This window comes from Daphnia carinata, chromosome 3 (assembly GCF_022539665.2).
Source record: "Daphnia carinata strain CSIRO-1 chromosome 3, CSIRO_AGI_Dcar_HiC_V3, whole genome shotgun sequence".
NCBI lineage: Eukaryota > Metazoa > Arthropoda > Branchiopoda > Diplostraca > Daphniidae > Daphnia > Daphnia carinata.
In genome coordinates this window covers 8616962-8631249 of record NC_081333.1, presented here as the reverse complement: position 1 = coordinate 8631249, position 14288 = coordinate 8616962, and the positions used below count along the sequence as shown (strand labels likewise).

At 42.5% G+C, this 14288-nt stretch overlaps 1 protein-coding gene across 1 annotated transcript; it reads right to left on the bottom strand.

Annotated features, from left to right (window-relative positions):
* Positions 1-4525: 4525 nt before the first annotated feature.
* Positions 4526-12372, bottom strand: LOC130685398 (potassium voltage-gated channel subfamily KQT member 5-like). Its single transcript, XM_057508685.2, has 14 exons — positions 12001-12372; positions 9943-10371; positions 8039-8173; positions 7539-7621; positions 7062-7237; positions 6860-6988; positions 6678-6788; positions 6510-6573; positions 6329-6440; positions 6032-6246; positions 5840-5916; positions 5547-5674; positions 5316-5415; positions 4526-5164 (listed from the first exon to the last, which is right to left on the bottom strand). Exons 1-14 carry the CDS (start codon positions 12021-12023, stop codon positions 4775-4777), a joined length of 2172 nt encoding a protein of 723 aa, XP_057364668.1. The 5' UTR covers positions 12024-12372; the 3' UTR covers positions 4526-4774.
* Positions 12373-14288: the final 1916 nt, after the last annotated feature.

Sequence of the window (14288 nt, the reverse complement as noted above, 5' to 3'; positions counted from 1 at the left end):
GGTGCCTTTGCCCCCCCCCCCTCTCCTTCTATTCATCTAAGCTCCGCCTCCTTTTTTCGCCCTCCCACCTTGGTCGACGTTGTTGTCCGCAGAGTCGGCCAGAGAGAGAGTCCACACGAACGAGAATGCATCTACGATGCTTCAAACATAGACGGGCATCGCATTTTTGCTCCAGTGAACGTCTACTACCCAACTGTACCTCCTGCCGATGTACTGAATGTACCCTCCTTTCCCACCCGTCGACGCCATGGCCCACCACTCGTTACCTCCTCGCTAGAGAAGCCTATACTGACGACGATGCGATCGAAACTCGACGACGGTACGCCTCCACTCTGACGCTGTTACTACCATCCAACCCTTGCAACGACTTGGTCTTTTAACTCCTTCATGCCTGGGCAATATCTATTTCCTTCTTTCAGCCTCCCTTATTGTTCCCCAGTCGACTATATTGCTTTTTCTGTCGGAAATTTTTTTCTTTTTTCGCGTTATTCTTGTTTTTTGTTTTGATTTTGACAGAAAAGTTTGATGGAGATGGATCGTATATCGCACATGCGCTGACTCTTCGCAAATTTGACGTAACGAATCACAGAACGATCAGCAAAAAATGAGAAAAAATTACGACGTACTGGTTGTTGTTGATGCTATGAGTTGAGTAACAAGAGCTAACGTAAAAAATTATGCAAGGAGAAATTTATGTTTGTTTTATTTGTTTATGATTATGATTCTCGAATGATCGAGATATTTGCCGGTAGGAGCGCCGGCGCGCACACAACCATATGAAAACATATTGATTAGAACGGCTGAAATGGGTTTCATTATTTGATCAACATGAAAACATTTGGACGATCAAAGAATTTTCCTTGATTCATTTTAGTGTTCGTCTCTATCTTTTTTTGAATAAAAGCTTTAAAAAAAAAATTCTTTCGTGTCTATGCTTGTGTGATGGGAAAAAGCTAGGAGCTAGGCACCTCTTGAATGGCTGGAAGGTTGCCATCACTTTTGTTGTGTGCTGTGGTAGCCGCTCACACTTTTCTCGCCCATTCATAAATTTGCATTCCTTGGTTCGGCCTTCAAATCCACAAACAAAATTCAACATCACCAACGATACATGGAAAATTGGCCATAAATCGATAGGTGCTATGACGTCACACCTTTCTTTGGCGTCTTATCGTGTGAAGAAATATCACCTGTGAGCACTCACAACATAACCATCATTTATAAGCTAAATAGCATCTAAACTTGCAAACACACGCACAAACAGATTGTTATGATTAACATTATCGTCGTCGGAAGTGTTACGAAAGATCTCGATGCACCCCGGGGTTTTGGGTATAGAAGTTTAAAAACTTATGAACGAACGTAGGCGGATTGGGAGATATGATAGACGGAAAAAGACGTCATCACCGCCAAAACTTTACTGAATCAAAGATGTAAATAGATTTCTCCTCTCTCGCTCTCTTACTCTTTGTATGATCTTTCTCTCCATCTACGTGTCATCCATTCCCGAGATATCGTTCACGAACACACACGTAGTAGACAAACACCGAAGAGATCGTGTATACCAAGCTGCGAGAGGGGAGGAGGAAATAGATACGAAGAGAAGGGGGTTTGCTCGTTTCACTCTGTTTATTGATCGGTTGTATAGTTGTGTGTTTGTGCGTGTCGGGAGGGATGGATAAGATAGGGTTTATAGGAAAGAGAAGAGGCGGAAGAAAACAGAAGAAGAGGAATCAGCTTTTCTTCAAGTAAAGCCCGTCGTATTGAATGAAGCTTGCGCTGGTGGTGAGCATCATTTATAAGAAGACGAGACTGCTAGGAGGCTGACTAGAAGGGAGAAAAGAACATTGTTGAACCCCGAAAAAATACAGCAGTTCCGGAAGGCGATGATGTCTCGGTTGTTGTCGTCGTCAGGGAGGAGGGAAAAAGGTCATTCATTCGGCATCTTCTGCATTATTCATTTCTCCTTCACGGCCAGATGACTTTAGGGTTCTGTCCAATCATCAACATTATATCCTCATATGCTCATCTTTGTTTGAGGCTTCACTTTTATGCAAATCCAGCAAAATGAGCATGACAACAAGTCCCTTTGATTTTCCTAAACATCGTAAGACGAAAGTTAAGTTATCAAACATCCGAACTTGAGGAATTGAAAATTCCTGTTCCTTATTTACATTTTTTGTGTGTAAAAAAAAGGTTTTTCTCCCGTTTCGAACAATCATCGATCAACAGTTGTTGATACCCGGACTGGCTGTTCGGTTAACTACATGGAACATATAGAACACACATGACGGCCGGGGAATTAAAAGGAGAAATCCTTCCTTCAAAAAAAAGGGAAACCTATTCTCGATGTAGATATTAAATACAGTGGAAAAACTGAGTTCTCGACTGTATAACATGATCAAGTACCATGGTAAGGCGTGCCCGGTTCCTTGGTCGGGGCATCCTCAGCTGCTGCGTCAGAGTTTCGGCATTGCGGCATAGATATATGTAATTATGTATACAGTGACGTCAGACTGAGACAAACAATAAAATGCGGAGGGGAATCGACAATGATAGGAGCTGGACTTTCCCAAACGCGTCATGCAAAATAGCTTCTTTTTTTTATCTTAACTTTTTATGTAGCATTTATTCGTAAGCTTACGTCACCTAGACATAAGGTCGATGGAAAACCTATCTTTTTTTCTGCCTTAGAATGAAGGGCTTTAGGGCAATCCGAATTCATATTCAAAGAAATGAGATTACATGCCTCGAAAATAAAAAATTGGGTTGCCTGCTGTTTCGATATGCTGATAAAAGAAAGAAACCAAACTTGAGCCATAGTCTTTCGTGCATCTCATTTGCTTATGATTTGATATTCTCAGGTCATTTTTCCCCCTACCCAATTGTAAAAACAGACTCTGCGACATGAAAGAATTTTTTTTATGTATAGGACTCTTTTCTCGTTTATGGTTTTTTTTTTCAATAATACTATACGCTAAATAAGTAGAAAGAAAAAAATTATATTTCAAAAAGAGTTGAATTTTTTTTTTGTTTTCCTTGATTTTGTTTGTTCGTGGACAATGTTGACATGTTCGACTGTGTATCCGTCGCCCGCCGCAATGCCGATGCGGACTAGAGCAGGCAAATAGAATGTGTAGTACATGTATACACCACATCCGGGCTACCACCATTCTCTCCGTGTGTGTTAGTTCGATCTCCTAGTTCATTTGTATGTAGGACATTCACTCCATCTCATCATTTCGTATTTAAAGATTTACCGTACGACCTGATGGTTCTGTGCGTGATGCCGCTATAGAGGCGCGGACGCATTGCGGTGCGCCCGGTTTGATCCGCAACGTTGTTCGCTTAACTACCGAATAATTTTGTTTGTCTCTTCTTTTTCAAATGAAAGTATAATTCATCTATTGTTTGTATGTCTCTAGCTGTAATAGTGGTAGTAGAACAGTGGAGAACGAAGACAAGTTTGCCAACCCATGTCATTGCATATTGCACGAGACCTTTATCTTCTCGCTCGATATCCTACGTGAGTATCGATTTCATGTTGAACGAATACACATTCGTGAGGGCTGTAGAGGGAGTCTGTATAGTCGTTGCGCTTTTTTGTTTTCTTCCTTATTTCCCTACCTTTCTTTCAATCTACAATCCTTTCACTTTGATGTGATCTAGTAGATTATGCTCTAACTATAATTTCCCGGTGTGCTTTTGTAAGCCCATATTTGTTGAAGTTGGTTGCTCATTTTAAACAAAAAAATGTTATCTGTTCCCCCCTTTTCTTATCTAGCTCTCGAGTCCCGCATGTGTGTGTTCGTGTTTTTGCCCGCTTCGAAAAAAACACACACACTCGACACCACCCACCTTTTTTTTTTATGGCGGATTGAGTTTGTCTGTGTGTGATCTACACATTAGATCCCCACCCCGACACACACCTTCTCTCCATTATAAAATAGTTTCTGGCTACGTGTAGATATAAAATATGAGTCAAAGATAACACAGACAACGTCCCGACTAGGTTCCACCTGGCTTTCCCCTTCTCTAACCTGAAACAATGACAAAGTGGTGTTACTAACCACTCTTATCGTGCTGCACTACAGATTTTGTGCCTTTATTTTTTTTTCTTTTGTATGACCTATTGGTATTTAGCATGTCATCCAACTTCAACGCCCCTCCAGAACGAATCCAACAAGACGAATGCCCGCCCGTCTATGGCAGTTTAGAAATACGTGGACGGAGAGCCGACGCGTCCGTCCGCGGCGTGTCTATCGATCGACCGTGGCATATACATGAAAAGCAGAGTAGGTCTGGCTGCAAAAAATATTTCAGACAGAGCTCCTATATATCGGCCGGCGCCGTTTACTTCGTTTTTTTTCCGCTCACGACAGAGCGTTCAACTTTTTTGTCCCCCTTTTTTTTTTTAAATATTTAGTTGTTGTTTTGTTTGTGTATACGTGCAGAGTAGGTGGAAGGAATCGATCGGTCGGCGGATGAAGGCGCAGGCGCATGAGAGAAATAAATCGATTACTCGAGGAGCGATAAAAGAGTTTGATTGAATTTCCACATCGTCTCTTTTCCCTCTGCGTGTAACATGGTGTGGCGAAAGAGGAGGAAGAAGAATAGAAAAAGAGAATGAAAGATCGAGGTCGACGTCATAGAGCATGCGCCAACAGAGAAAAACCCCTTCCAACAAGAACACACACAAAAAATGGCCAGGATATTTTCACGAAGGAACAAACAGAATGGATGGATGTATTGTCGACGGGTGGAAGAACAAGGGTCGTCACAGCGACTGCAAGGTGACGCGCTTTTTGACAGGCGACGCTTGATGTTGTTGCTCATGCTCCTCTTGTCCTTGTTGTTGTTCTTGATGAACGTCGGCGATGTTGGCCGGAGTTTCGTGCCCTCTGTCGAGCACCAAAATCGGTTTGAGCGAAGCTTGCAGCGCTAATGGATGCGACACCGATGACGAGCAAGCCAAACCCAAGGACGATGGAGGATCTGGCCTCGTTGTTGTAGCTTCCATTCTTGATAATGGAACAGACTCCGATGATGGTACATCGGTTTGGCTCACAGTAGCGCGTCCATCGGAATCATTACTGTTCTTCTTTGACTGTCTATTCTCCAGGCACAGTTCCAGGATCCTTTGCACCTTGGCCTCAATATCACCCACCTGTTTTTTGTTTTCGATTTTTCAAATGTGTTTATTTTTTTACATTTAAAATTGAAAAAAGGATGGTTGTAAAATTTATAAAATTATGATCATAGCAATAGAGGTAATAGTATATAGGGGGATGGATAGAAAAGTGGGTCATGAGGACCACCTGTCGTTCGACGTTGACGATGCGGGAGGCTAGACAGTATTTGTTGTCGTAGACGTCCTTGCCGCCTTTGGATCCTTGTTTGCCCAGTATCTGGTCCAGTCTGACAACAGCCACCGTCCACCATGTTCAAACAAACATCACATAACCGTTTTTTAAAAATCGCACAATGATCACAGAAGAAGGTGGACTTTAACAGAAAAGCAAATGTTGAAATATCTAAGGCAATATTACCTGGCTTGCAAGGCTTTGACTCGCCCCAAGAGATCAACATGCCCAGCCGAGTATTGCTCGATGACGTCTTTGACGTCGTAGGGCTTTAGGGCCTCCTTGAACTTGCGTCGCGCCACAAGGAACTTCATCTAATTTTGCAAGCCATTCAATAAGTACACATAAGGACGTATTGGAGTGTACAAGTACTTTTAACATCACGCTACACACACACATGTAAGGACACACAACGTCTGATCATGACAAGTCATGCATTATGCAAAACTGGCCCGCTTTAGGGCCCACTCGCCACTCACTTTGCGGATGGCACGGATTGCCATACGGTATTGTGGAGTCAGCTGGATGTAACGGACAGGGTGCTCCTCATCTTCGTCTGGTGATTGAAAAGATAATGTGATCAAAGGCGATTTACATTTCAAAAAGAAACAAACAAGAGTAGATTAAGATTTTAAACGATGTTTTGACTCTTAATTGAAGCAATCAATAACCCGATGAATTGCGGCTGCTCTCGTGAACGGGCTTCCGGTTGATGCCGTTGTTCGTGATTTGAACGCCGTATTCACTCGTTTCGTGAATTTGTCCCGAGATGGCACAACCAGCAAGGTTGGCCGAAGCCATGGCTATTTTGTGCGCCGGTGGAGGAACTTTCGGCCGCCGGATTGTTGGCAACCTTGTCATCACGAATGACGTATTGTGTTTGTACCTGAAATACAAGGAAAAGAATAAAGGGAAAACAAAGTTGGTTCCTTTTTCCCGCTAAGCTTGAAGAAAAAAAAAAATCTCACGAGCTAGGACTCGGCATGTGAACTTTCCACGTGGCAACGGAGCGGAAGAGTCCGTCGGCGGCGCAACACCTCCACAAACACTGGATCAAAGAGGCGGCTGGTTGGCGCCGTCCTAAACAAAGCGGACGTGTTCAAGTTCGTGATGATTAGAATGAAATATTTCCGGATATGGAACCCTTACTGATCATATGCTTTTGTCGTTGTTGTTGCTGCACTTTTAAAGCAAATCCGGATCCTAAAATGCCCTGCAAATCAGCCACAAATACAACGAATGTTTATATTTTTGAGGACGAGATAGGGTCCCCATTTGCAAACGCTATAGATTTTTTATTCAACGTTCGTGACTCACGGAAGGTAGCGCGAAGAAGCAGATTCCCATAAGGGCACATCCGGAAGCAATTAGTTTGCCCTGCCATGTGATTGGGAAAGCATCCCCATAACCCACTGTTGACAGCGTGATCTAAAACAATTTAGATCGGATTATACATTTTTAAAAACATTTCCTTTTCACGATTTGAGACTGGAACTTACAACTCCCCACCAGAGCGCGTCGGCGAAATTGCTAAACTTCTCCGGATTGGCTTCCTTCTCCGCCAGGTACATCAGAAAAGAGGAAAATATCAGCGCCAAAAATCCGATATATACAGTCGTGAATAGCTCCTGCGTGCGGTCCGTCGATAGGGTACGTATCTGTTATCGAATGATATCATTGGAACGCATTATCAATATAGACCTGTCGGTGGGCGTAGACGACGGAGCCTAAAAGTTTCCAGGTGCCTCCGCGCCGGTCCATGCGCACCATCCGCAGAATTTGAAAGAAGCGGAGACCGCGGAGGGCCGACGTGGCGAATACCTGCCCGCCGCTGCCCAGCGAGATGACGACGACGCTGGCCACGATCGTCACGACATCTAGCACGATCAAATATAGAAACACATTGTCAACATCGTTCTTCTCAATCATGACGCAAAGATCGTAATCGTTCAAATTTTTTTTTTTCGAGCAAAATAGTTTTCAATCCTTGTGCTTTGCCGCCTGTTTACACGCAGTCACGGCCAAAACGGCGCCATTGGAATAGAAACAGACACGCGCGCCGTTAAAGTAGGGAGGAAAGCGACCACCCTCGTAGAGCTGTTTCTCTCCTCTGTGTATTCGTTTTGTGTCTACGTTGTTGCCGGAAATTTAGCACCCTGTCGCCCCTTTTGCACTCACCGATCACGCAGAAAGGCCGCCGTAAAAACTTCAAACGGCCGAGAAATCCCTGGTAGCGTGAACGGCAGCCGGACGACCATAACCTACAAGATGAAACAAGTCATTAAGATGTTATGTACGGAAAAAAAGAAAATTGTTTTCATTATTATTCGAATTAGATAACAGATAACGAGCAAATATATTTTGGGCTACTTTTCGTTCAACTGGAACGTCGTTAACTGGCGAATAAAAAAAAAAAAAAAGAAAAAAGAAAAGACGGCCAGCATGGTAATATAACCGAAGGGTTTTGGCTGTGCCAAAATAGTTTTGCGTTTCCGTCATTCCACGGCGAAGAGTGATCGACAATTAACAACTCGATTTTTGAAGAATGCAACGACATTTGTTCCACGCAGCGACAGCGGGTCAACAAATTTATATGCGCTTGATGGTCGGTTGCCAAAAGAGAAACGTAAGAAGCCGTGACGGATCATATAAAACAAAGAGAAGGATGAGAATCTTACCGGAAAACGAATTCGACTGTGAACCAGAAAACGACCAATCCTTCCATGTAGAGAAGGGCTACATCGGCCGATTCCTGGAATTCTTCGATGGTGGAAAAGACGCTTAAAGCCAAACAGGCAAAAACCATCACGAACCTGCCAAACATATGCCAAAGAGACAGGCATTCGAAATAAATATTGAATTGAAAGGGACAAGAAAAGACAAACAAAACGTGAGAGAAGATGTCACCACAAATCAACACGTAACAGGAGGAGGACGTCGTGACATCACTTCCACGCCAACCGTGTGTACTATACAAACACAGCCAGTGAGCTTTCGACAACTATTTCCATGTCAATGAATCGTAAAAGCGAAAGAAAAAAACGAACAAAAAAAAGATCTTTTTCTTTCAGAGATAATAACAAACAACAGGGCCTGTAATAGGCCAAAAGTTTATCTGGATGGCTCCCCTACACACAAAGTTGTTGGTGGTGATCTGGTGACCATCTGTTTCCTAAGAACACGAAGAAAGAAAAAAAACCTCTAAAAAAAGGGGAATAATATTTTTTAAAAATAGTTTCTGGGTGCCACTGATATTGAGTCAATGTTTGAGCAATCGCGGGATTAGCGTGCAAAAACAAAACAATGACCCCACCCGTTGAACAACAGATCAAATACGGTGTCATTTCGTGTGATGAAATACTAGAAGACGAATCCATTATTTCACAATCGATATTTGGGCGTGGTGTATGTAGTGTGATGATGCGATATAAATCCCCGAATTTTGAACTGGGTACAACGTTCGTATTGCATATGATTATCCCGCCGCGTAAAACCGTATTGACCAAACAGACCTGTGTAACTCTAGATTCCCTATGCAGGGGTTCTGTTTGTTTTTTTTCTCCTCACATAAATGCGCTAATAACGAACGCAACGTTCTAGTAAAAGTGGTGAAACCTTTGATTTTTTTTTCCTATCGAAAGATTTGGGAGGGAGGGAGTAGGTTGAAAATTTGTGTTACTTTACAAGCGTGGGGTGCTTCTCTTTTATTATCATCAATCTTTTGGACGAAATGGGAGTGAACTACCTCATCGGTCAACTAGGTAAAAATGACTGTAGGCAGGAAAGTATTCGATGGTCTCCATGTATACGTTTTCTTCGTTGTATACGAGTAATCAAATCAAAGTGGCAACGCACGAAAATAAGCCAAAGTCCAATGAATCACCGTGCAAAACATTGATGCATGATGTCATTACACACTTGCACGATAACTGGCGAACGCAGACCGTTTGTCTAGGGAGAACACAGTGGGTGGTGATGTTTTTCTTTTGTTTTTTTAACCAGTAAAGAACAATGGATAAAGACATGGAAAAAAAAATTATGGTAGACCCATCTGTCGTCGTCTGTTTACCATTCAAACAAATAAAATAATAGAGGAACCCTGGTGAGCACAGCCTTTATGATTTTACCATCGTCTTCATTGTTGGTCCCCGATTCTCTTTCCCCAAAAGAAAGGGAAAAAAAAAAGAATAAGGTCAAAGGAAAGCTCTTTTATTGTTCACCAGGTTTCAAATGCCGAGTGTCAAGTTGTAACCGGTCAGGTAAAGGTTGCGGCCACTCCCACCTGATCAAGGCATCAACAGTGATGTAACACCGAACCGACTGAACTAGAAGGGAACCTAATCATCATGTTGCACGCTCTTTCCCTCTCCGTTTTCTCATACAGCGCCGAAAGGTTATACGAACACGGTCAATTCGAAAAATGAAAACCCAAAAAAAAAAGGATAAAATACGCACCACACAACACCAACAGGCGTCTACACGAGCGTCTGTCGTGAAAAATCATTTGACGAATGGAAACATGAAACGCTGAAAACAAACAAATCCCAATATCAGGTGATAAGAAAACAAAATTTCTACTCACACGACGACGTGATACGCGATCGCTTTAGAACCTCTTGGCCTTTCCAGAAAGTTGTAAAGCCTCGTTTGCCACTTGCGGTAACGGGCGTCCATGGTGCCCGCAACGCCGTTGCCGGCAACGTTCGGCGGGACGACTGCGCCACCCAGAGCGTCCTCGACCATCTCGATCATGCCGGTACTGCCCCGAGACGCCCGACTCCCGCGTCTCAGTGCCAATAACTGGCGGTGGAGTTCGATCGACGCTGTCGTTGGACTCTTGGGCGCCGTTGGAGATGAATCGAGCAAAGGTGACGATTTGTAAAGGCCGGACTGCGCCAGCATCCGTTGCTCCGCAGATGCCTCCGCCAATGGACTGCCTGTGCAATCGTCTTCGTCCTCTTCGTCTTCGTCGCTTCTGCTCCACGGCGTAGATTTGTGTCGACATTTTAAGCTGAACGAGTAAAATACAAAAGGAGGATGATGCAAATAGGGATTCGAATAATTATCCCGAGGCGAATGAATCACAGGAAGCTTATAATCCATGGCCAAAACGATTGTGGTGGTGTCATTTCCTTGAATTGCTCGATCCAGTTAAATATAAGAAGGTCATGCAATTTGCAAAGAAATGTTAATGAGAACTGAAGAAAGCTATTCTTGATATATACATGAGGATGAAAAGTACTTTGCACTTCATCTATCAGCCTGACTCTTTAACCTCATGGTATAACCACACATTTTTTGCTATTTTCTTCTTCTTTTGTGTCATCATGGAGTGGCCAAAGAGGAAGAAAAAATTTAACGAGTTTCGTTCATCGTTTAGAGACGAGTTACGATCGGGACGTGCCGTTTACCGATTAAAAAAAAGAAGAGAAAAGTCGTGAACAAAAAAAGAAATTTTTATGCAGTTGCCAAGTAGCTGCTGACACGTCGGTCGTGCGGAATGAATGTCGGATAGGGAAATGAGCTCAGAGAAGCCATTATAATGGGTGAGCTTGGTTGAATGAGGTGTAGCACCTTGCGTGTAAATGTCGGTAACGAGGACACCGTGAAAAATGTATCGTCCCTATTTTGCATTTTATTTTACATTGCGACCTTTCTTTCTTTTACCTTCTTCTGTTTCTTGAAATGCCTTTCAATAGAGAATGGGCCAAAGGCCCATGGATAAAATAAGATACAAGCGCACAGACATAAATCGTCCATTAACTATATGGAGATAAGTCGGGGGATCCGAAGTAGTTGGTCCTCCTGGCTTCATGCGGAGAGTAGAGCTGCTGCTGTTCTGCCTAAAGAGGGGCCATGGATTCTCAGGGTGGGGCAATAAATAAATATCCTGCATTTTGTGTGTTGTGCTCGAGCAATCTGCTAGCGGGAATTTTATTTTAAAAGGCAAAGAGCGAAGGAAAAAAAAAATAAGCCGAAAATAACTCAACCCCGCGTACAGTGTGTGTGCAAAGCAAAAGAGAGCATCATCTGTGTGCACTGTTATGTATGAAGGCAAACCAAAAATTCGGTTCTAGCAGGTTCATTTCTTTTCATTTTTCTATATCAGTTCCTCATTTTCTTTTAAAAGGATATTCTAAAAATGTTGTAAGTTTTTTTTGTTTTAAACTTTACCAATATAGAAATGGGAACGTTTCTTTCACGACACTAATTCCATCCATAACATACGGTTATTTATTGAGCCCAAGGGAAACCTCTTGAATAGGGAGATGTCACCAGGATTGTCTGCCAGCAAAAAAAGTAGAGGAGTCATTTTCATAACGAAGCTGCGGAAGAAAAAAAAAATATCCGCTTTTGTCCTTTTGTTATACGCGTCGTCTTTTCTTGTTTTCTCGCATGTCAACGATGTCAAAACATGTGAGAAAAATAAAGCTCGGGGAAGAGACAGGCGAGTGGGTGAAAACTATGATATGACAGAGACACAACCTCTCCGGAGGATGCACACAGAGCACGTGTTGCATTTCGTCACGACGTCATCAGCTTCTAATGCCGACATCCTTTTCTCTTCCCCAACACGCATTGTTACATATGAAAATTATGTAACGTAAATAACGTATTTTAGTTTCGTTAGAAGACTTACCTCTCAGGATCTCTGGGTTCCATGCCTTCTCCGTTTTAATATCTTCCTTTTTATTTGGAAAGTTATGTCTCTTTAGTTTGTGCTCGATTTTGTCAGTGTCGGATTCGCTTCACCACCAAATGACACACACATTTTCCTTGTTTTGGCGAAGCTGGGCTTTTCGAATTTCTCTATGAAAATCAACTCATAATCGACGTTGCAAATAAGTAAACGAATAGTCTAAAAATGGGTTCGCCGGTTCAATGAGGGTTTATACACTTGTACACAGTTTGTGTTAGATTCCAGCACGGTCAAGGTTCGAATCGTGAATGACTTTTGGATGTGCAGCAAGCAATCCTCGTGGGTTCGGGCTTCTCCCTGTTTTTCTTTTTACTATACAAACGACTGCTGTACGATAGAACGGGAAAGAAAAGGAGAGAGCAAAAGTGTGGAGGGGTTTTGGACTCAAGCCAGCCCCACACAAGCTCCAGAAAAACCCGCTCGTCAACAGCCAATCAGAGGCCGGCTACAGACACGTAGCCATACAACTCACACACGTATATAGCCAAACGCATACACACATACACACAGAGAGCGAGAGACGCACGCATTGCTAGCGCAAAACTAGATGCCGTCAACGGGAAAAACTACGATCCGGTCCGACAACCTCATCAGTGACATTCCACATTCGTCCGCATTGGCGTCTGACATTTTCTTCCAGCGGGCGTCGTAAAAATGAACTCGAATTGGAAGACAGTGCTATTTTTCTCCCTCTCTTTTTTTTTCTTTTTAAGTCCAGGACAATAAAGAAATTTTTTTTCGGATGTTGACACACGCGCGGTCCCATAAAAGTCGCTCTGCCGTTTTCAAAAGAAAAAGCTCGATGTCAACATTGGGAATATTGGTAGATAATGGAAAAATGTTTCTTTTCGCAGCGATTCTCATTTGAACGACGTCACCATGTAGACTCAGTCGGAATGTCCAGTAAAATCCAGTACAAAATAAAAAGGCTTTTTTTTCTTACGTCAGAGAGTAGGAGAAAGAAAAACATGGGCTGAACGTTGCTCGAAAGCAAATAAACAAAAAGAGAAGGGAATGATCTAAGATTATCAACAACCGAATGAGGAACGAATCCATTTTCTCCACAGGGATTGATCATTGACTCGTTCATCGTTGATAATCGCTATCAAATACCAATTAATCGAAGTAGAGTTTTCTCATGGCCTCCATACAAATAAACTACATGATTGCGCCTTTTTGGTTTTGTTCTATTTAAGAAAAAAAAATAAAACGTTATAGCAAGCTCTTCTCTGAGCCTCGTTGAGCAGTAAATCCACCGGCTGGCATGGGCAGAGCGATCCAATATCAGTTTAAGTTTTCTTAGTCACTATCAGCATACAATTCAGGGGGGGGGGCGGGAGAGAAAGACACAGTTGTTATTTGCAAAACGTGAAATCATTTCCTCGTTTCTAGCTAATCCACTAAAGAATTGACTAGCAGGTGATTGAATGCCTGCAGAGTTGGTTCCGAGTTGAGTTGATCGTTGATAGTTGATAGTTGATATACTGGTTTATCATGTGTCATCGTTTAAATAGAAAAGTATACCAGCACGAATTGGAATTAAATAGCTAAAAACAAGCAAAGTTGGATAATGACTATCAGATTTTTTGTTTATTTCATAGGTTTGCGTGTAAAGGATAAATGTCTGCATTCTTTCGATTGCCCTTATAGAAAAAGCGGAACTCTGCATAAAATCTCTGTTTTGACATTGATGTCAAGACATGCCTTGTTCCAGTGTTGTATGCAAACCGTTTTTTCTTTTTCCACCGGATGGGACAATTGCGTTTTTTCTATGTTCCTAATTGACTAAAAGTTTTGTACAGTTTGGCTCGAATCCATCGGAAACCCACCGTTTTCTTTTCACAGAATCGCTAATTTCCAGTCGAAACGTCTAGACTTTGGAACCGCGGGATAATTGTTGTACGCTAGATAGTCGCACTGCAGCAAATCTATGAATATACACGCATCATGTGATGGATGGCCGCGTCCCAAAAATGACAAAACGAATTACATAAACTTGATGAAAAAACGCCTCCAAAAATGAATTTTAAACCTGAAAGGTCTGAGACCCTACTGGTGGATAACAGTAGTATCAAAACGTTCGTGAGTGGCAAGTGGATATCTTTTATTTGAATAGTGCAGAACGTTGTGAACAAAAGCAAGAGTACATTTCAAGTTAAACGTTGATATGGGTAGAAAAAATCCGCAGAACTACCTAGATCACTTTTTGATTGAGTTCTTAGCTGAGT

Coding starts and splice junctions, on each gene's coding strand:
- LOC130685398 (XM_057508685.2), bottom strand. CDS start 12,023: ATGGAACCCAGAGATCCTGAGAG. Junction 8,174..9,942: donor ATCGCGTATCACGTCGTCGT/GTGAGTAGAAAT, acceptor TATGTTTGGCAG/GTTCGTGATGGTTTTTGCCT. Junction 6,989..7,061: donor TCGTCTACGCCCACCGACAG/GTCTATATTGAT, acceptor GACCGCACGCAG/GAGCTATTCACGACTGTATA.